The sequence below is a fragment of the Balearica regulorum genome, chromosome 24, assembly GCF_011004875.1.
Source record: "Balearica regulorum gibbericeps isolate bBalReg1 chromosome 24, bBalReg1.pri, whole genome shotgun sequence".
Taxonomy (NCBI): Eukaryota; Metazoa; Chordata; class Aves; order Gruiformes; family Gruidae; genus Balearica; species Balearica regulorum.
Window position 1 is genome coordinate 250,596 of NC_046207.1, and position 20,053 is coordinate 270,648.

Here is a 20,053-nt window from a genome sequence, read left to right on the forward strand (position 1 = left end):
TAGTCAATGTACATGCAATATGGACAGGAGATCAGGAACAATGACTGAACTAAGAAACTCAAGTAGAGTAGATTATCTCATCTTAGGCATATAAAACAGTGTTGTCCAGTCCTGGTATTGTCAATTGGAAAATGTGGGTTACCCTTGAGACTGATTCAGAAACTGGATGTTTGACTGCGACAGGTAGTAGAAATTACCTCTCCCTTTCCCTTTGTTCCTCCCTTCATATCATTCTGAATAGCATTCCTTCACTGTATCTCCATTTCCCTATCCCCTCTAGGGCATGGTTTCTGACAACAAGACTTTGGTAACTGAATTCATCATCCTAGGATTTCCCAATGTCAGGGAAGTCTAGCTGCTTCTTTTTGCTACCTTCCTTCTGATGTACACACTGACCTTCACAGAGAATGTGGCCATCATCTTGGTCATTGGCATGGACTACCACCTTCATACTCCAATGTATTTTTTTATCAGCACTCTCCTTCCTAGACATTAGCTACACTACTGTAACAGTGCCCAAGATGCTGGCTAACATTGCTATTCAGTCACAGACCATCTCTATTACTGGCTGCTTCACACAGTTGTACATCTTCTTCTTCCTTGGCTCAGCTGAATGCTTCCTACTGACTAGCATGGCTTATGATCGCTACCTGGCCATTTGCAATCCATTGCATTACACCACCATTATGGATCACAGAGCCTGTTTATGGCTTGCTCTGGGGTGTTGGTTGGGTGGCTTCCTTGCACCTGCCCTTCCCACTGCCTTCATCTTCCACCTGCCTTTCTGTAATTCCAACATCATCAACCACTTTTTCTGTGACTCGCCACCTTTGCTGGAGCTCTCATGCCAAGATGTCTTTGAAATCGAAGTCATCAATTTTGTGGTAGGCACAATAGTACTAATGAGCTCCTTCATCCTCACCGTGATCTCCTACGTCTTCATTGTGGCCACCATCTCACACATACCCACAGCTGAAGGACACAGCAAAGCCTTCTCTACTTGTGCCTCCCATCTTACCATTGTCACCATCTTCTACGGGACCACCATCTTCATGTACATTCGCACCAAGACCATCCAGACTTTTGATTTCAACAAGACTGTCTCTGTCTTTTACTCTGTGGTTACCCCAGTTTTGAACCCTGTCATCTATACCCTAAGGAACAATGACATCAAGCAAGGCATGAGGAGAGTACTTCTGAAGCAAAAGGACACTTTCTTCATGTAAGATTGGCTTGAGGGGTAGTATGTGAAACTGGGAGAAAATGGGAGCTATTTGGAAAACAATTTTTTTCTCCAGAGCTTTCAAAGACATCAGTGAGGTAGCAAACACCCTGTATATGAAGTTTCATCAGAGGCAATTTGAATTCAAAATTTCATTTCAGTTTCTTCGCCCCTCAGAGAAGATATTAATCTCAACTCTGTTTAGTCATCTAGAAGTCAGTTGTCTACATCTAAGCTAGTCATCCAAGCTCCCAGTGCTATCAGTGAAGATGGACCAGCACCTTCAAAGAGTTATTCTCCACGTCTTATGATTTATGTCACCCTTCAAATGTTTCTGTTCCTGTCCACTGAGCAAAGAACTAATTTAGACATTATGACTAAGTAGTGAATATACAAAATTAAGTAAGATGAATCTTTATTTAGATTTCTTATTACTTTTAGCCCTATTGCAAATCAAAATAAAATTTGGTGAGCCAGGCAACACTGCCTCTCGCTTTTGGGACAGTGATCCCAAAACAAAGTTTACCTCTACTTGTCCTTTGTGACATCTGATTCATGCATACTTGAAACCTCTGAAGTTAAAAGTCAAGAGTGGTCCATACAAACTCCCTCAACCAAAAGAAAAATGGAAGGAAGTTATTATTTCTAATAATCATTAATCTCATCATTCACATCCTGGCCCAGGCTACCAGGAAGGCCAACCATATCCTGGGGTGCATCAAGCACAGAATTGCTAGTTGGTCTAGGGAAGTGATGTGCTGGTGTGGCCTCACCTCGAGTACTGCATGCAGTTTTGGGCGCCACAGTACAAAAAGGACCTAAAACTGTTGGAGAGTGTCCGAAGGAGGGCAACAAAGACGGTGAAGGGTCTAGAGGGGAAGACGTATGAGGAGAAGCTGAAGTTCCTTGGTTTGTTCAGCCTAGAGATGAGCAGACTGAGGGGAGACCTCATCGCGGCCTACAGCTTCCTCACAAGGGGGAGCGAAGGGGCAGGCACTGATCTCCTCCCTCTGGTGACCAGTAACAGAACCCAAGGGAATGGAATGAAGCTGCAACGGGGGAGGGTTAGGTCAGGTATCAGGAAAAGGTTCTTCACCGAGAGGGTGGTCAGGCACCGGAACAGGCTCCCCAGGGAAGCGGTCACAGCACCAACTTGACTGAGTTCAAGAAGCATCTGGACAATGCTCTCAGTCACATGGTCTGATTCCGCTGGTCCTGTGCGGAGCCAGGAGTTGGACTCAATGATCCTTATGGGTCCCTTCCAATTCAGGATATTCTGTGATTCTATGATTCTATCTCAAGTAACACAGAAAAATGATACCAAAAATGGACCTACTTGTCTTTGCTGACTACAAAGGAAACCTATTGTGTTTAGCTCAGTTGTAAGTGTCTATGGTGTAGATAGCTTAAATTAGGTGGGATGAAACTTGTTTTCAGCCTGTGGTGAAAGACCATGGTGAAGCACACTGTCCCCCTGCAGCCCATGGAGGAAGGATGAGGAGATGTAGAGATTCCACCTGCAGCCCGTGGAGGAGCCCACGCTGGAGCAGGTGGAGGCACCCGAAGGAGGCTGTGGCCCCGTGGGAAGCCCGCGCTGGAGCAAGCTCCTGGCAGGACCTGTGGATCCGTGGAGATAGGAGCCCACACCAGAGCAGGTTTGCTGGCAGGACTTGTGACCCCGTGGGGGACCCCACATTGGAGCAGTTTGCTCCTGAAGGTCTGCACCCCATGGGAGAGACCACGCTGGAGCAGTTCATGAAGGACTGTAGCCCGTGAGAGGGACTCCATGCTGGAGCAGGGGAACAATGAGAGGAGTCCTGCCCCTGAGGGTGAAGAAGCAGCAGAAACACAGTGTGATGAACTGACCGTAACCCCCATTCCCCGTCCCCCTGTGCTGCTGAGGGGGGGCACGGAGGTTGAAGCCGGGAGTGAAGTTGAGCCTAGGAAGATGGGAGGGGTGGGGGGAGGTGTTTTTAAGATTTGATTTTATTTCTCATTCCTCTACTCTGTTTTGCTTAGTAATAAATTAGATTAATTTCCTCTCCAAGTTTTGGTCTGTTTTGCTCGTGACGATAATTAGTGAGTGATCTCTCCCTGTCCTTATCTCGACCCACAAGCTTTGATTACAGAGGAGTCCAGTTCAAAGGCCAGTGTTGTATATGGATAAAGAGGTGAATCCAATCCTCTAGTTCCTCAATTATACATCCTTTACAAATGATTAGAAGACAATTTGATATACAGTACTCTGGGAAAACTAAATAGATTTATCTGACCTGAAACGCAGGACAGAAGACTTTCAGGAGCCTAAACTCACTTAACGGTATTGTCCACACTATTTCACATGTCTTAGAAAACCCAAGAAAACCAGACATAGCTAGTAAGTATAACATAGGGCTAATGGTAGATCTGTGCTCTTCTGGAATGGCAAAATATAAATTCCACATCCTAGATAATAGCCCTACATTCCGTAGGCAGTCAACAGAGGGACAGAGTCGCTTACAGGGAACAATTAATGCCATCTTAAAATAGACTACATTTCTCCAAGTGAACTGCCTCCACTGGGTATATAAGCTTACACGATTATCCATATTTAGATGTATACACTGGACGACTCTAAATTTGCCCTATACATGATAATTCTATTAAGAATGACATAAACATCACTAACGGTAGCCAGCATTTGAAGGAAAAAATCTTACCCATCTTATTGCAAATTGACAAAATTCTTGTAAATATCATGAGGAATCAGAAAGGGGAACCTGTGCATGATCAAGCATTCAGAATTCCTCTTAAGGCATATTACCACTAATATAGCTTAAACTACAAAAGGCAAATGGCTATAACTTTTTTATTGTTTGCAGTTTATTTCATCACCTTTGATAATGGAAAAACTTATCCAATCACTCATTCCTCATGCATTTCTCCTCTAATACCTTCCTGTTAGTCTAATTCATAGCATAACTGCTAAACATGATAAATGTAACACTGTATAAATGCCTTGAAGAAATTCTTGTAAATAATTTACCTTTTGAATTATTGTTTACATAAATCTATACTTGTTTTGGGATTGTGTGGCAAGGTTTTGGTAGAGGGGGGTGGAGCTACAGGGGTGGTTTCTGTGAGAAGCTGCTGGACTGACTAGGTAGAAGTCGTCTCCAGCATCATGATGTCTTCTGGCTTAAATGCAAACAATTCTTCATGCTGCCTCTGTAATTTGGTAAGGACAGCACAGGTAGGAGTTTTCTAATTATAGTTATCTAAGCAATAAATTCCAGTTTCTGAACTAGTTATCCAAGCGCATTTAAGGTTAATTGAGGGTTATACCTCTTTATCATTATCAATCATAGGGATGTATTCCCCTCTAAAGTATCATTTTCTTCCGCTGAACATACAGGTATCTGAGGGTATCTACCACATCTATCTTTAATGTAAGTCAAAGTAGATGTATTCCACTTCAGGTTCATACTTAGATGAAGTGTCTACAGGGAACAGAGAAGCTCTTAGGTTGAAGCAGAGTAGAGAAGGGTTAAGGTATCTTCCACTCAGCTCTGCCATGCACTTCCTACTGTCTCAATTCCATTTCATTTGATCTACATTTGTAAGAATGCACCTGAAAAAGGCTTTGAATTGTCCTTTAGGACATGAATGATGTCCAGAAGGCAATCCAATAACCTTATAATCTCTTCCTTTGGAAGGCATTATCTCACTGACTTCCTCATGAGGAAAGAGAGAAGGAGATTCATCATCCTAAGTGATGATTAATTTCTTTGAAATTGAAGTGGAAGATGTAAAAATAAAATGTCTATCTCATATAGTCAGGCTGATACACCCACTTAACTGCCATGGGACATTTCTGATGCACTGGTGTACCCAAGACATCTATACAGGGCGGGCAAATGTGTTGCAGAATGCATAGGAGACAGGTGCCCCCTGAAACAGCAACTCAAATAGCACAAGGCACCTGTGTATGGGCAGCTGAACTCTGATAGAGATTCTTCTGCAGAGCAATTATTTCCTCCTAGTCTAGATGCTACAAATAGATTCAGTTCAGTCTCACCCTAGAAGTGCCTATATCCATCTAAGGAGAGAAAAGGAAGCCTAGGATGATTAGTTCAAATGGAGATGCCTGTACTGTGGGCATCCTAAGTTAAATTAATTGAATCCAGCTCTTCCATTTACTTTAGAAACTCAGCTTGGGAAGGAGTGAACTACTCCCTGCAGATTCCTGCATCTCTACACTATCCAAGAAGCCCACAAAGCTTCCTTAGACCTTGAAGCCCAACATATAGATGTAAAAATGTGAACTAAAGGCATCCTTACCTGGCTGAATAAAATACATTTGTTAAAACCACTGTCTGTAAGCCACTGAGGATGTAGTAGGGAACTACCACCTTGGGAATGCTGAAGAAAAACAGAGGAGATTCCAAAACAAGCAGCAGCTGAGAACTCACCTCTTAGTTATAAAATCATACACTGTGGTACTGAGCTCAATCTGGTTCTGGAACACAGCAAAGCTTTCTTGGGCCTATTGCCATTTGGGGATTCTGTCCCCTAATAAATAATTAAAAAGATTGTACAGGGTTTTGTGTCTGGAATTCATACATTACTGAACTGCATTCTTTTTTTTTTTGTTTGGTTGGGTTTTGGATCCAGGTAAGTAAGGAAAATGAAATGTAACTTCAATAAATGTTTCTAGGAACACAGTAAGGGCATAGAAAGGTGATGAGAACTTTTGACCACCTCCAAAAACACTTCCAGAATTCCTGGGTTGTGTTTCAAGCAACGTCATATAAAATCTGGCTAAGACATTTACACTAGGTTAAAGAGTTGGAATAGCTCAATAATATGAGAGTTTACGTCTATATGGTTATGGTGGGATTCGTATTACCTACCTTTACACAAAGTAAGCATATCCCTCTGGCTTAGTTGTTTAGATTTTCTTTATTGGGTTTTTCCTCTAGCAAAGAATCAGGACTCCTCAGCTACACTAGCATATTAAACAGTGACAAGAAGGTCTCCTGTACATCACTGGCTATGCATGATCAGACCTCTGACCAGCAGCATTGTCCCAGACTAATCTGGGGCATTGTTCAGGAGTTAGAACAGGCTAGGGATAAGTCCCAAAAGGCATTAATACTCTACTTAGAAAGTAACAATTTAGTTACATGGATCTGACCAGACCATGTCAGCTGGCCTTAGCTGGGGAACACGTCTAGGGGCTACTTAGTTTATCACTATATACACATCTGTAGTTCAAATCATCATGGAATGGAAAGAGTCCCTGTAAAGTCCCATTCACTGCCTTCATCACTTAATGTCTTAATTTTATTTTCTTTTAAGCTAAAACCCCTGAATCCCATTGTTTAGGGAAGGAAGTCAGTCTCATGGTAGTTGAAAAGCTGTGTCTCTTCAGCACCTCATGCTCTATATCCATCTAAGGATATATGGGACGTTCTTGTTCGCTTACATGATGGGTTTGATGGGTGCTATGCTCACTTTCCTGATGAGTAACAGAACCAGATCCTACATGCCTATAAACAAAGAGATTTAGGGTGTATTTCATCCCTAAATTTAGACTACTAAACACAGATATCTAAGCCTGAGTTACTTGTCTGACTCCCTTCTGGTGAAGGAAAGATGTCAAGAAAGCATTTCATCTAACCCTAGTCATTTCCATTAAAATGAGATGAAGCAGTCTTCGGGAAGTGTTTATTCTATACTTCAAATGTCTCAGAAATACAGGACTATTTTGTTTTTTTCCAGAAAAGCTGTGATTATCTGAGGGAGTCACTTTCATGTCTCTCAGTAGTCAATGTAGAAAACCAGACACTTCCAGAGGAGACGCTGGAGTGCCCTACTTAAAATGTTAACCTTAGGATGGGGTGAACCACATCTATTGCTCTCCAGTGACTGTATATGGGAGACAGGGGACTGACCCAGGTGTACAAATTCACTTTGTAGTCATCTAAATTTTGTGAGATTAGTTCTGCTATGGACATCTCAGAAAGGATTCATCAGCCCAGACTGAACATCTGTGTTTATCAATGACCACCAAACCTGTCCAAAGTTTCATGAGATAACTTTCATTGCTTCTCATTATGTTTAAGCCTCAGTCCAGGCACGAAAAAGATAAGGATGGCAGACAGAAATGCGTTTTGGTCATGGAAAGGAGTGGTTTAATCTCAAGATGCTACAGAGATCCTTGTGTCTTCTGTAGAGATCTTTAAAGAAATGTAAGGTCCCAACTGTGCTGCATTTGAGCAACTCAGAAAATAAAGATATCTTCATAAGGATTCTTCAGTCGGGGTTGATGAATCCCTCTCCTGCAACCATCTGCCCAGGTCTGACAACTTCCCTTACAACTGGGTGGATTTTACAAAGATTCTTCTAGCAAGCAGCCAAAAGTCTGCATTTCTTTAGTGAACAATTAACCAGTGGTGGTTCCATGGTCTGCAGTGTGGGAATCTGCTTCACCATGGTCTTCCACGGGCTGTGGTGGGATGGCATGCTTCACCATGGTCTTCTCCACAGGCTGCAGGGGAATTTCTGCTCCGGTGCCTGGAGCACCTCCTCGCCCTCCTTCTGCACTGTCTGCTGGGCTGTTTCTGTCACATTTTTCTCACCCTTCTCTTGCACTGCTGCTGCAGTGGTTTTTACCCTTTCTTAAACATGTTATCACAGAGGTGCCACCAGTGTCGCTGCCCAGTTTTGGGCAGCAGTGGGTCTGTGTTGGAGCTGGCTGAAATTGGCTCTGTCTGACATGGGGGCAGCCCCTGGACTCTTATCACAAAGGCTGTCCTTCAGCCCCTGTGCTACTGAAACCTTGCCACATAAATCCAACACACTCCATTTCATTTTTATTCCAGGGTCATAGATAATTCAGTCTATGCAGAATAATAACTAGTTGTTATTATCTACTCGTTACAGAATTGTGTCGACACTATTATAAGCATCACTCCATTGCCCAAAGCAAAGCCAATGCTAAAAATAAGTTATTGTCCTGGTTTCAGCTGAGAGGGTTCATTTTTTTTCACAGTAGCTAGTATGGGGCTATGTTTTGGATTTGTGCTGGAAACAACGTTGATAATATAAAGATGTTTTTGTTATGTGGACCTGTTGTTGAGCAGTGCTTACACAGAGCCAAGGCCTTTTCTGCTTCTCGCACCGCCTTGCCAGTGGGATGGCTGGGGGTGCACACGGAGTTGGGAGGGGACATAGACAGTACAGGTGACCCAAACTAGCCAAAGGGGGTATTCCATACCATGTGACATCATGCTCAGCATAAAAGGGGGGCTAGCCGGGGAGGGGCGGTAGCAGCTCCACGACGCGTGGCTCGAGGACAGTCTGGTTTCAGGACAGGTCTGAGCATGCGGTCTGAGTTGTACGGTCCTCGGGTGAGAAACTGCATTCTGTATCACCAGTTTTGTATACTCTGTTAAGTACTGTTTTGTTTTGTCTTGTCTTTCCCTCCCCCTTTGCTATCCTAGTAAACTGTCCTTATACCAATCCACCAAGTCTTGCTTTTTCCTTCCCATTCTCCTCCCCATCCCACTGGGGGGCAGGGGGGGGAATGAGGAGGCGGGGGGGGGGAGTGAGTGAGTGGCTGCGTGGTGTTCAGCTGCCGGCTGGGGCTAAACCACGACAGTCCTTTCTAACTGCGCATTGTCTGGATCATCATAAACCAACTCCTGCACGACTAATTCCCTCAGATATTGGATACCTCGCTCCATGGTGGTCCACTTGCTTGGACAACATACAACATCTTCACTGAAAGGATACCTTTCCTTCACACTTGACAGGAGTCTCCTCCAGAGGCTGAGGACTTGTGTCTTTTTCCCAATTGCCTTGTTAATGCCCCCTTCCTTGGACAGGGATCCCAACTGTTTGGCCTCCCTGCCGTCTAATTCCAGGCTACTGGCCCCATTATCCCAGCATTGGAGTATCCAGGTGCTCACCTGGACGGCAGCTGAAATCTTTTCTCATACCTCACAGCTCACTCTGGGACAGGGATCGAGTGATTACCTCTGGTTCTGGCTCTTCCTCCTGTGATGGTCCTGGTTCATCATCATCCTTCACTAAGCAAACTGATTTCTTTGTGTATTTCTTCTTCTGTATAGGGGTGACTGATACTGGTACTGGTTGGTTTTCTGGTTCACCTTCAGTCCCTGTCACAAGGGTTTGAGTAGCTACAGTGTCTGTTGCAGGGACTCAGGTAGCCATAGGGGATGGGGTAGCCGCTGTGCCTGTCACGGGGGTTTGAGTAGCCACAGTGTCTGTTACGGAGGCTGGGGCAGCCGTGGGGGTTGGGGTAGGGTCTGGAGTAGCCGCGGGGGTTGGGGTCACTGTGGTGCCTATTGTGGGGTCTGGAGTAGCCGTGGGGGTTGAGGTAGCTGCCGTGCCTGTTGTGGGGGCTGGGGTAGCTGCAGTGTCAGTGGGTCTGTTTTCCCTCTCTTCCCCCTGATGACACTGCCTACTATCGAGCAGTGTTTGGTAGATCAAGGCCAGGGCCCAACACAGTGCAGTAAGTTGTGCCTCCTTAGAATAGCCACAGCATTTTCCCTTCAAATATTCTATCACTTTCTCAGGGTTCTGTAGTTGTTCAGGGGTGAAGTTCCAAAACATTGGCGGTGAGAAGGTCTCTAGATAGCTGCCCACACACTCCCACATGCCATGCCAGCCCTGACTATTCAGCCTCGGGGCAGGTGTCTGAGTGGTATTCTTAAAACATCTTTTTTGCAACCTTGAACAAAACTTGAAACACATTCGGGAGACATAATAATATGAACACAACGGCTTGAACATCCCAAGAATAATCAAAATTTTCAAAAGCTGCTGCAACTAGCCTATAGGGAAAAAGGGGAATGAAAGAGCAGGAGGAAGTATCCCCCTCTGTCTTCCCTGTAGATTGAGTGAGATTATTAATCGATTCAAAGAGATATCCAAGGTACGGGCATGACAGCAAAACCCAATACAAGTACCAAATTAAACTCATAATCACTGATGTTATCATATCATAAGTTGATATCACACAGTACAGCAACATGAGAACCTGGACCCCTCTCCCGGAGGTGATAAACAGCAGCATTGGAAGGAATGCATACAGCAAGTAGGATTTAGATACCACAGCCACGTGAAGAAATAAAACACCATTGTGACCACCAGCTGTTTAAAATAATACAATAAATACTTATACCAACTTTTGTTTTAACACACTTGGGGCAGATCTGTTGTTATCTCAACCCTTCGTGCCCCACGTTGCGCGCCAAAAGGACTGTCGTGGTTTAGCCCCAGCCGGCAGCTGAACACCACGCAGCCACTCACTCACTCCCCGCCCCAGCTGCCTCCTCCTTCCCCCCCCCCCGCCCCCCAGTGGGATGGGGAGGAGAATGGGAAGGAAAAGGCAAGACCTGGTGGATTGGTATAAGGACAGTTTACTAGGATAGCAAAGGGGGAGGGAAAGACAAAACAAAACAAAACAGTACTTAACAGAGTATACAAAACTGGTGATACAGAATGCAGTTTCTCACCCGAGGACCGTACAACTCAGACCGCACGCTCAGACCTGTCCCGAAACCAGACTGTCCCCGAGCCACGCGTCGTGGAGCTGCTACCGCCCCTCCCCGGCTAGCCCCCCTTTTATGCTGAGCATGATGTCACATGGTAAGGAATACCCCCTTTGGCTAGTTTGGGTCACCTGTACTGTCTATGTCCCCTCCCAACTCCGTGTGCACCCCCAGCCATCCCACTGGCAAGGCGGTGCGAGAAGCAGAAAAGGCCTTGGCTCTGTGTAAGCACTGCTCAACAACAGGTCCACATAACAAAAACATCTCTATATTATCAACGTTGTTTCCAGCACAAATCCAAAACATAGCCCCATACTAGCTACTGTGAAAAAAAATGAACCCTCTCAGCTGAAACCAGGACAGTTATGTAATAACCACTAAGTCATTCTCCAAGCAGAACAAGACAAGTTCTGAGGCCTGCAGTGCTAACACAAAATCTATGGCTTGCTAATTGCAGTGCCAAGACCGTATTTATTCAGCTACAGCAGTGTTAATGGCATTAATTTCAGCACTTTTAAGTAACTGATTAACAATTAATTCCTCTGAGTTCCTTTCTCACCTCTCCGCGCAGCAGGCAAAACCTGTGCCTGGCTCCTTCATAGAATCATAGAATCACAGAATGGTTAGGGTTGGAAGGGACCTCAAAGATCATCTAATTCAAACCCCCCCTGTCATGGGCACGGACACCCTACACTAGACCAGGTAGCCCAAAGCCTCATCAAACCTGGCCTTAAACACTTCCAGGGATGGGGCATCCACAGCTTCTCTGAGCAACCTGTGCCAGTGCCTCACCACTCTCACACTAAAGAATTTCCTTCTAACATCTAATCTAAATCGACCCTCCTTCAGCTTAAACCCACTACCCCTTGTCCTGTCACTACACTCCCTCATAAACAGTCCCTCACCAGCTTTCCTGTAGGCCCCCTTCAGGTACTGGAAGGCTGCAATTAGATCTCCCTGGAGCCTTCTCCTCTCCAGCTTGAACAAGCCCAACTCTCTCAGCCTGTCCTCATAGGAGAGGTGCTCCAGCCCTCTGATCAGCTTCGTGGCCCTCCTCTGGACTCACTCCAACAGCTCCATGTCTCTCCTGTACTGGGGCCTCCAGAGCTGGATGCAGTACTCCAGGTGGGGTCTCACAAGAGCACAGTAGAGGGGCAGGATCACCTCCCTCAACCTGCTGGTCACGCCTCTTTTGATGCAGCCCAGGACACGGTTGGCTTTCTGGGCTGCAAGTGCACACTGCCGACTCATGTTGAGCTTCTCATCAATCAATACCCCTAAGTCCTTCTCCTCAGGGTTGCTTTCAATCCATTCCTCGCCCAGCCTATAGTCGTGCTTGGGATTGTGTCGACCCATGTGCAGGACCTTGCACTTGGCCTTGTTGAACTTCATGCGGTTCACATGGGCCCACCTCTCCACCCTGTACAGGTCCCTCTGGATGGCATCCCTTCCCTCCAGCGTGTCGACCCCACCAGACAGCTTGGTGTCGTCGGCAAACCTGCTGAGGGTGCACTCGATCCCACTGGCCATGTCACCGACAAAGATGTTGAACAGTGCCGGTCCCAGTACTGACCCCTGAGGAACACCACTCGTCACTGTTCTCCACTCGGACATTGAGCTGTTGACCACAACTCTTTGAGTGTGACCATCCAGCCAATTCCTTATCTACCGAGTGGTCCATCCATTGAATCCATGTCTCTCCAATTTAGAGACAAGGATGTCAGGCAGCGCGGCACGGCATCCTTCCTTCCTTCCTTCCTTCCTTCCTTCCTTCCTTCCTTCCTTCCTTCCTTCCTTCCTTCCTTCCTTCCTTCCTTCCTTCCTTCCTTCCTTCCTTCCTTCCTTCCTTCCTTCCTTCCTTCCTTCCTTCCTTCCTTCCTTCCTTCCTTCCTTCCTTCCTTCCTTCCTTCCTTCCTTCCTTCCTTCCTTCCTTCCTTCCTTCCTTCCTTCCTTCCTTCCTTCCTTCCTTCCTTCCTTCCTTCCCACACGCTACGACTTACTGCACTGGGCCGCGCTGCCTCTTTAAGGCCCCCCCCCCACCGTCCCCTGAGGTTAGGAAGTAACTGCGTACGCGGGGGGCGTGGGCTGGGGAGGCGCATGCGCAATCGCGCTGTCTGGCGCATGCGCACCTGCCGCGGCTATGCGGGTGCTGGTGGGTGAGTAGCGGCGCGGCGTGGTCTGTCCGGTCGGTGCGCGGAGCCCGCTCGGCAGTGCACGTTGTGCTGCATGGTCGCCTGTGCGGGTGGGGGTCTTCGGCCAGGCCGCTGCTGGGGCGGGCGTGGGAGGCCGCCCGGCGGAGGGGGCTAGTGCTGAGCGGGGCCGCGGGGCGCTGGGTACGGCAGCTGCGTGGGGGTGCTCTGAGGGGTCGTGGTTTGGAAAGGGGGGCGGGCCTGGACTGAGGGCGCTGCGGAGAGCGGTTGGGGCCATTTGTCCGTGTATGTCTGTCCCCTCCCTGGGCTAGGGGTAGGACGTGGCCCGTGGCGCCCGGACACGGAGGAGTGGAGGCCCTCAGGGCTTGGCTGTGGTGCGGGGGAGCAGAGCACGGGGGGGAGGGTGGGGTGGGCCCAGGGTGATGTCCCCGGGGCACTTGCCGTGGTAATGGGGGTGCCTGTGCAGGCCTTGGGGTGCTAGTCAGGGTACCAGATCTGTAATGTCCTGTCTTTCTCCTAGGTGGTGGGACTGGCTTTGTGGGCAGAGCCCTGACTCAGTTGCTGCAGAGCTGTGGGCATGAAGTGACCCACGTCTCTCGACAAGGGGGCAAGGGTCGGATCAGCTGGGTATGAGATGAAAGCGGTCACAGGAGGGAGAACGTGTCAGGGCTGAGGAACAAGCCCGCTTGCCCTGGCCTGCCATGGCATGCGGAGAGTCTGCAGTGGGGAATCTGGCTCCTGTGGGTGTACTCTTGGGCTCCTGGGTGCTCCATGGGTCATAGTTATTGGGATGGGGACCGCTGTAGCTCCAAGGAGCAAAACCTTCCCCATTCATGCTTGTGGTCCAGGCAGTTTCCTGCAGTGTTTGGGAAGGAGCTGGCTGGAGTTCTTAGCAGCCAGCCCTGCTTGGTTGTTGCGAGGGCTTGAGCAGAGGGGAGGCTGGGCATGTGATGTCTCTGTTACCCCTTTGTAGGAAGACTTGTCCCATTCAGGACTGCCCCTGTGCGATGCTGTGGTGAACTTAGCTGGTGAAAATGTCCTCAATCCTTTCCGCAGGTAACTTGATCTTCCATAGTGCTGCTGGGACAAGATGAAGGCGGTACAGCCCAGTATTGTCACAGAACGTGGAAGGGATCTGGGGAGGAAACGGGGTGTCCAGGAAGCACTTGGGTTACCTAACCATTGACATCTGGGTCCTCAAGTGTCCAAAACATTTTGAGCCTGTTAAGTTCTGGGAGACCTTTGGAAGACAGGTTCTCTTCTGGATTGATAGTTTGAGGCCAGGCAAAGTAGTTCCATGTTTCCAAAATGACACTGGATGCCTGCATTTAGATAATGCAAAATCAGAACCAAAATTTGACTTCTATGAGGGTGTTTTTGGAAATGCCTCCACCAGATGCTTGGGAAGAATTCACCACGTCCAGCTCCTCTGCTACCTTTGCCCTAAGGCAATCCAAAACCCACAGCCTTTTGTGGGAAGTGGAGAGCCACCATGTCCCAAAGTCCCCATGCATTTAGGGAGTAAGATGCAATGTCCCATCCCTGCTCTGGGATGAGGGAGGAAATTCACGTGACCTCTGCTATGCTTGTGAGCGAGTGTCTGCTGGGCCCCCCCCTTAGGGCTGTTGTTTCCTTGGATGTCCTTGTGGGGACAATAATCAGTGACGCTTCCTTTCCCAGATGGAATGATGCCTTCTGCAGGGAAGTCATCAGCAGCCGGGTTGAGACCACCAGGACCTTGGCGAAAGCCATTGCTGATGCTGAACAGCCACCTCGTGCTTGGGTCCTCGTCACCGGCGTAGGTATTGGTTTGGCCTGGCCAAGGCATGACTCGTGCTGACCTGGAGTGGTATACCTCCAAACAGAAACACACTTATGGGGGTACATGTCTTGCCTTGAAATGCCAGCTTTATTGCTATCAATGTCACTGTGTTTAGGCAAGCCTAAAGTTTAGGCAAGCTGATCAAGCTTTTTGGAACTGCTAGAGGAATTTGAGTCCCTATGCTTTCTCTTGATGTCATTAGGACAGGACCTTTTCTCCATTTTTCCTGTGGAAGCATTTAGATATCCTGTAGAACCAGTATGTCGAAGCAGGGCCTCTGCTGAATCCACCTGCATTTCTCCAGCTTTGCATTTCTGCTTGCTCTTAAAGCTGCCACGATTTAGCATCTGTGATGCCCAATTTTAGAGCAAGCACCTTTCTGTGCAGCCAGCTCAGTGCATTGCTTGCTGTTATATTTGGTTCTTGGGGCTGCCAGCTCAGTGTATTAGTGCATTCCACTGAACTTGCAGAGCGCATTGGCAGTTCAAAAACTCGTCAACATTGCCATCAGAGAGACATTGTGCTGTTGATATGAGGATATCCCTGTTGAGTTCTGGGCTTCTGGAGGCAGGGAAGAGGGTCCATTTTGGGAAAGGGGTGGCTGCTGTCATGATTCAACCCTGACCCCTTTCTGCTCTTACACCCACAGGCTATTATCGCCCTAGCCCCACAGCTGAGTATACTGAGGACAGCCCTGGGGGGGATTTTGACTTCTTCTCACGCCTGGTGAGCTCCTGGGAGGCTGCAGCTGTCATTCCTGGGAGCCCAACTCGTGGTGTTGTGGTGAGATCTGGTGAGATGGGGCATCATGCCTGTTCAGGGTGGCTCTGCTTTGGTGCTGGGGCAAGACAGGGAAGAGGAGGGAAAAGGACATCAGGTCTTGTGCCTCTCCTTGTTGGGGTACTGTTCCAGTCCAGCCCTCTAAGGATTGTCTCCTGGTTGTAGATCTGGGAGCAAAGGGGGCTTTTGTCTTTTGTTGTGGATGGTCCTGGTCTCACTCTGTTCTCTCCACAGGGGTAGTGCTGGGCCAAGGTGGTGGTGCAATCTCTCAAATGCTCTGGCCTTTCCGTCTGGGACTAGGAGGCCCCTTGGGCTCTGGGCTCCAGCCTTTCCCATGGATCCACATTCAGGACCTGGCTGGGATCGTGTGTCATGCCTTGGAGAGAGAGTGTCTGCAAGGTGTCCTCAACGGTGTCTCCCCATCCTCCTCTGCCACCTCCAATGGCACCTTTGCTCAGGAGCTTGCTGCAGCCCTGGGGCGCCCAGCACTGCTGCCAGTGCCTGCTTGGGCTGTGCGGGCTGTCTTTGGGGCAGAGCGGGCTGTCATGCTGCTGGAGGGCCCGCGGGTAGTGCCAGAGCGCACCCTGGAGAGCGGCTACCATTTCATCTTCCCTGACCTGTCTGGAGCTCTGAAGGACATTGTGGCTTGAGGATCCCTCAGTTGGGCTGGGTAGGGCCTTGTTTTTGTGAGCTCCCTGGTTCGCATGCCTGCCCCTGGGTCAAAGAGCGTAGCCCTGCCACTTCTTGACACTTCCCCATCCCCATACAGAGAGGGTGAGCCTTCTGTCTTTATTCGTGCATCCCTAGTTTAGGAGTCATCCCTCTCATTGCCACCTGCAATCTCCACATCACCTGCATTTGAGGAAGGGCACAAGCCCCTCTAAGGATTCTGACTGCTGACTCTGCCATCTTCCCTTTTCCACAGTGTGCATGTGAGCTGCTTGCAGAGCACCTGAAAGGTATGATGTGTCTTGCCCTGAGAGACAGAGGTGGCAGCAGGAAAGAAGTGTTCAAGTGTTGCCATTCTCCATGTTACTGCAAGTCCCTCTTCCTGTTTTTTCCCATGTCTTTCCCCCATGGTCATGTAGAGACCTAGTTATGATCTTCTGCTTTGTTTTCCTCAGTCTTAAAGGGAATGGAGTTGTGGTTGTGAGAGAAGATCCTAATGTTGCTGGATATGGATGGCTTAGAGACTTTGCCATCTCCTTTCTTGTGGTTGCTCTGTGCTGGTATCAAGTTGCTGTGTCAGAACTTCCAGCTGAGTTTAGGCCTAAGAGTCGCACCCCTCCAGGGTTGCATAACCCTGAGGCTGTGATGGGGATGAAGGAGGGCACTGCTTTGCTAGCCTGTAGGGACAAGGATGGCATGGGACTGTTGCCCCTGGACTGCTCTTGAGGCTTTGCATAAGTGTCCACTACATCTGAGTTCACGCTGGTGAGAAACTGGGTGGTTCAGCTTGGTGTGAGATAGCGCAAGGCACTGCTTTAGTCTACAGGGAACACTTCAGCCACTGCCTTCGTTGTAGTTACACCAGACAGAGTTGTTTTCCCTTGTTCATCCCCTGATGTGGTACTTGTGTTCAAGGACTTCCCACTGATTGGGCAGTGAGAATATCCAGACTGCTTTGGCTGCCTCAGGAAGCTGTACCTTTTCTCTTTTGGAAAACATTGCAAGTTCATCATCTCATGAAATATGTTCACATGCTTCCTTTAACCCATTTTCATATGCCTAAGGGGGTTGTGGGATGTGAAGTCTACAGAGCAGTTAAGTTCATTATAGCACTGCTTCTGGAGAAATATCCCTAGTGTGGAGTAATTTGGGACTAGAAAAATATATTAAAAAGCACTTCAGGCAGTTAAAAAGACCTGCTCTGCTCCTGAAATAAGAAACCATCCAGAACAAGAGCTGTCCACATATTTCTGATTTATGCCAGGTTAACGTAGTCACAGTAGCTGAAGGGGCAACCTTGGTGGAGTCTATACTCTCCAGTCATCTGCCTGTTTGCTCAGTCCAAGCTGGGGACAGAATGGCAATCTGCTGACTTTCCAGGCAGAAAAATAAGAGTGGGACTGTCCTGGAATTGGAGATAGTCCTTGCAGTCAGTGCGAGTGTAGTCAGTGTGAGCACAGCCAGGTGAGCTGGGCCTTTGGGAATAGCGATGAAACTAACATTGCCTGAGATACTCCCTGTGATGTGTGGCGTGCTTGGATTGTGTCTGTGCTTCCTGTAAGTTAGGTCACCTTCCCATGTGCCTCAATTTCCTGTCCTCGAGAGTGGGCTGACCTACTCTGAGTTACAGGCCCAGTTCATTGTGGGGACAGTCAGCAATGCTTCATCTTCAGTTACTCCAGCTACCTTTTTAGAGTCCTGTACTTCAGTCTGCTTCCCCAGATGTGGGCTTACAGCATCCTTCTGTCAGGCGAGCTGGTTAGCCAGCCCAATTAGGTTGTTTCTGTACCTGTATGTACCTTGATGATTGCAGCAGCTTTGGGTTGTGATTGGAAATAAAGACAAGTATGGCTGGAGAAGCACTGGCAACCTGCAGCTCTTCTGAAAGATCGTTGCATATCCTATGAAAGACGACTACTAAGCAGAGTTCCCAGGCCTCACACTCCCTGCCTGGTTGGGTAACTCACTCAGGATCTTTGTGGGTTGTCTCTGCATGACGTTTGGCTTAAACACATGACACTTAAATGAGCTGCTGACACTGAATCCCAGTATGGGATATGAAAACACTGGCTGCTGGGTGCAATTAGGATTTTCCATCATGATAAATTCACACACACACCATGCCCCTTTGTCTACTGTGCTGCCAGAAAACATCTGTATTAGGCTGATGGAAAGCTGAGATCTAGATTGGGCCACTATCTCTTTTTGACGACCATAAACAAACCCTGGTCCCCAAGCTGCAAGACTTTGTGATTTTAAGTACAGGTCTTGTGCTGTCCCGACGCAGGCATAGCCAGGTTTGTAGGGCTCAGTGATAGCAGAATGTTTCTGCAAGCATGTCTGAGCCAACTGCAGTACCTCAGCTGTGCTTTGAAGATTTACTCTGACTAGGGGCAAATCTCTGTTCTTCTAGAGGTGAATGCTTATAATTGTTAAGACATGTCAAGAGTGGCTGCTGCCTTCAGCAGCCCCAACCCAGGCTGCTGATGCCCAGGTGCCAGCTGAGGGACACAGCTGCTTCTTTCCTGTTGGCAGGTTCAGTGAACCCTGAAGCTGAGCACCTATCAGAGGCACGTGCACACACACAGACAAATGACACACAGGCAGATGGCACTGGCATGGCTGGTCACACAGATGGCCCCAGCTGAGACCCTTGTGTCAGCAGCACCCATACACAGGACTCATGTAACACAAGCGTAGCCAGCCATGTCCCTTCCCACTCTGGGGCTGGCAGGCGCACATGACACCCCCAGGGTTCACAAGCACATCCACACTCACGAGTCCTTCAAGCACTGGCAAAACCCCTCTCTCCACCTAGCACCCTTACCTGGGCTCTAGACCCGCCCCACAGGTGCCCTGCTTGCCGGCTGGTCCAGCTTGATCCACCAAACATGCAGCACTTGTGTACTCATCCCAGAGGCACCCCACACTCATGGGTACCCCCAGGTACCAGCATGGACTTTCTGCCCACCCGATGCCACTGCCCAGACCCAAGACCTTCTACTTGACAGCTGGTCCAGCCTGAAGTTTGCTGGTGGATACACGCACACACCTGGTTTGTGGGAGATACAGATGCCTCCCCTGGCATCCAGCACCGGGCACCCAAGCTATGAGCTGCTGTCCTACTCCAGCTGCTGGCATGGAGCCCCTCGTTCCCCCCACTTTCTGGTCTCCCCTGTAACTGGTTTTGTGGACACGCAGAGTTACCCCCAGAGTGGCTGTAGGGTGGGCCCGCACTGTCTCCAGCAGCTGACCCCACAGGCCAGGGGTGCCTGCTCCCCCAGTCTGACTTCAGTAGCTGGCACCAAATCCACTCGCACTGGTCCCCCAGTAGCTGGCACTTAGTCCCTGCAGCACACGTACGTGGGGTAGAGTGAGATTATGTAGAGGGAGTTATGAAAAAGGTTTAATAAAACAGGACAGGCTGTGGTGGGCAAGTGTAGAGCTCAGTCAGACTAGCACTGACTGGCCTCTGTTACACCCCTTTTCTGTTTACCGCCTTCTTTGTTGCTTCCAGCTCCCCCTCCCCTGCACATCCCCTCAACAGGTGGCACGGTCCCATTGACTCTATCCAACATCCTGGAACTTGCAGGTTTGCATCCTTACCAATTGCAATGTTCTGGTTGCCCATAGCTTCTGGAGAGCTCATCAATTAGTGTGACTGACAACGTTTGTTTCAGGTTATTGTCTTTGTTAATGCTAATTGGTGAGGTTTTATGACTCTGTGTCTTCCTCCCCTTCCTTATCTTGCCAACTGTAAAAATAAATGTTCTTAGATTTGCTCCACACATCCTACCAATTAGGGTGTCTGGTTAGGTTTGTTCTCATCACAAACTTCCTTACCATG

At 48.4% G+C, this 20,053-nt stretch overlaps 2 protein-coding genes across 4 annotated transcripts; both read left to right on the top strand.

The window, feature by feature from the left end:
- Nucleotides 1-283: 283 nt before the first annotated feature.
- Nucleotides 284-1,226, top strand: LOC104631421 (olfactory receptor 6F1-like). Its single transcript, XM_010311572.2, is given in 2 exon segments — nt 284-462; nt 464-1,226. Coding segments are annotated over 2 exon segments (942 nt in total).
- An 11,659-nt stretch (nt 1,227-12,885) lies between these two features.
- On the top strand, nt 12,886-18,062 carry SDR39U1 (short chain dehydrogenase/reductase family 39U member 1). 3 transcript variants are annotated; one of them, XM_075774885.1, is made up of 6 exons: nt 12,886-12,937; nt 13,456-13,562; nt 13,909-13,991; nt 14,616-14,737; nt 15,407-15,550; nt 15,772-18,062. In XM_075774885.1, the coding sequence occupies exons 1-6, from the start codon at nt 12,907-12,909 to the stop codon at nt 16,185-16,187; spliced, it is 903 nt and encodes a 300-aa protein (XP_075631000.1). In that variant the 5' UTR covers nt 12,886-12,906; the 3' UTR covers nt 16,188-18,062. The 3 variants fall into 3 exon arrangements, with proteins under 3 accessions (XP_075631000.1, XP_075631002.1, XP_075631001.1); XM_075774887.1 differs by having other exon boundaries at nt 12,898-12,941; XM_075774886.1 differs by lacking the exons at nt 12,886-12,937; nt 14,616-14,737 and having other exon boundaries at nt 13,457-13,562; nt 15,772-16,686.
- The last annotated feature ends 1,991 nt before the right edge of the window (nt 18,063-20,053 follow it).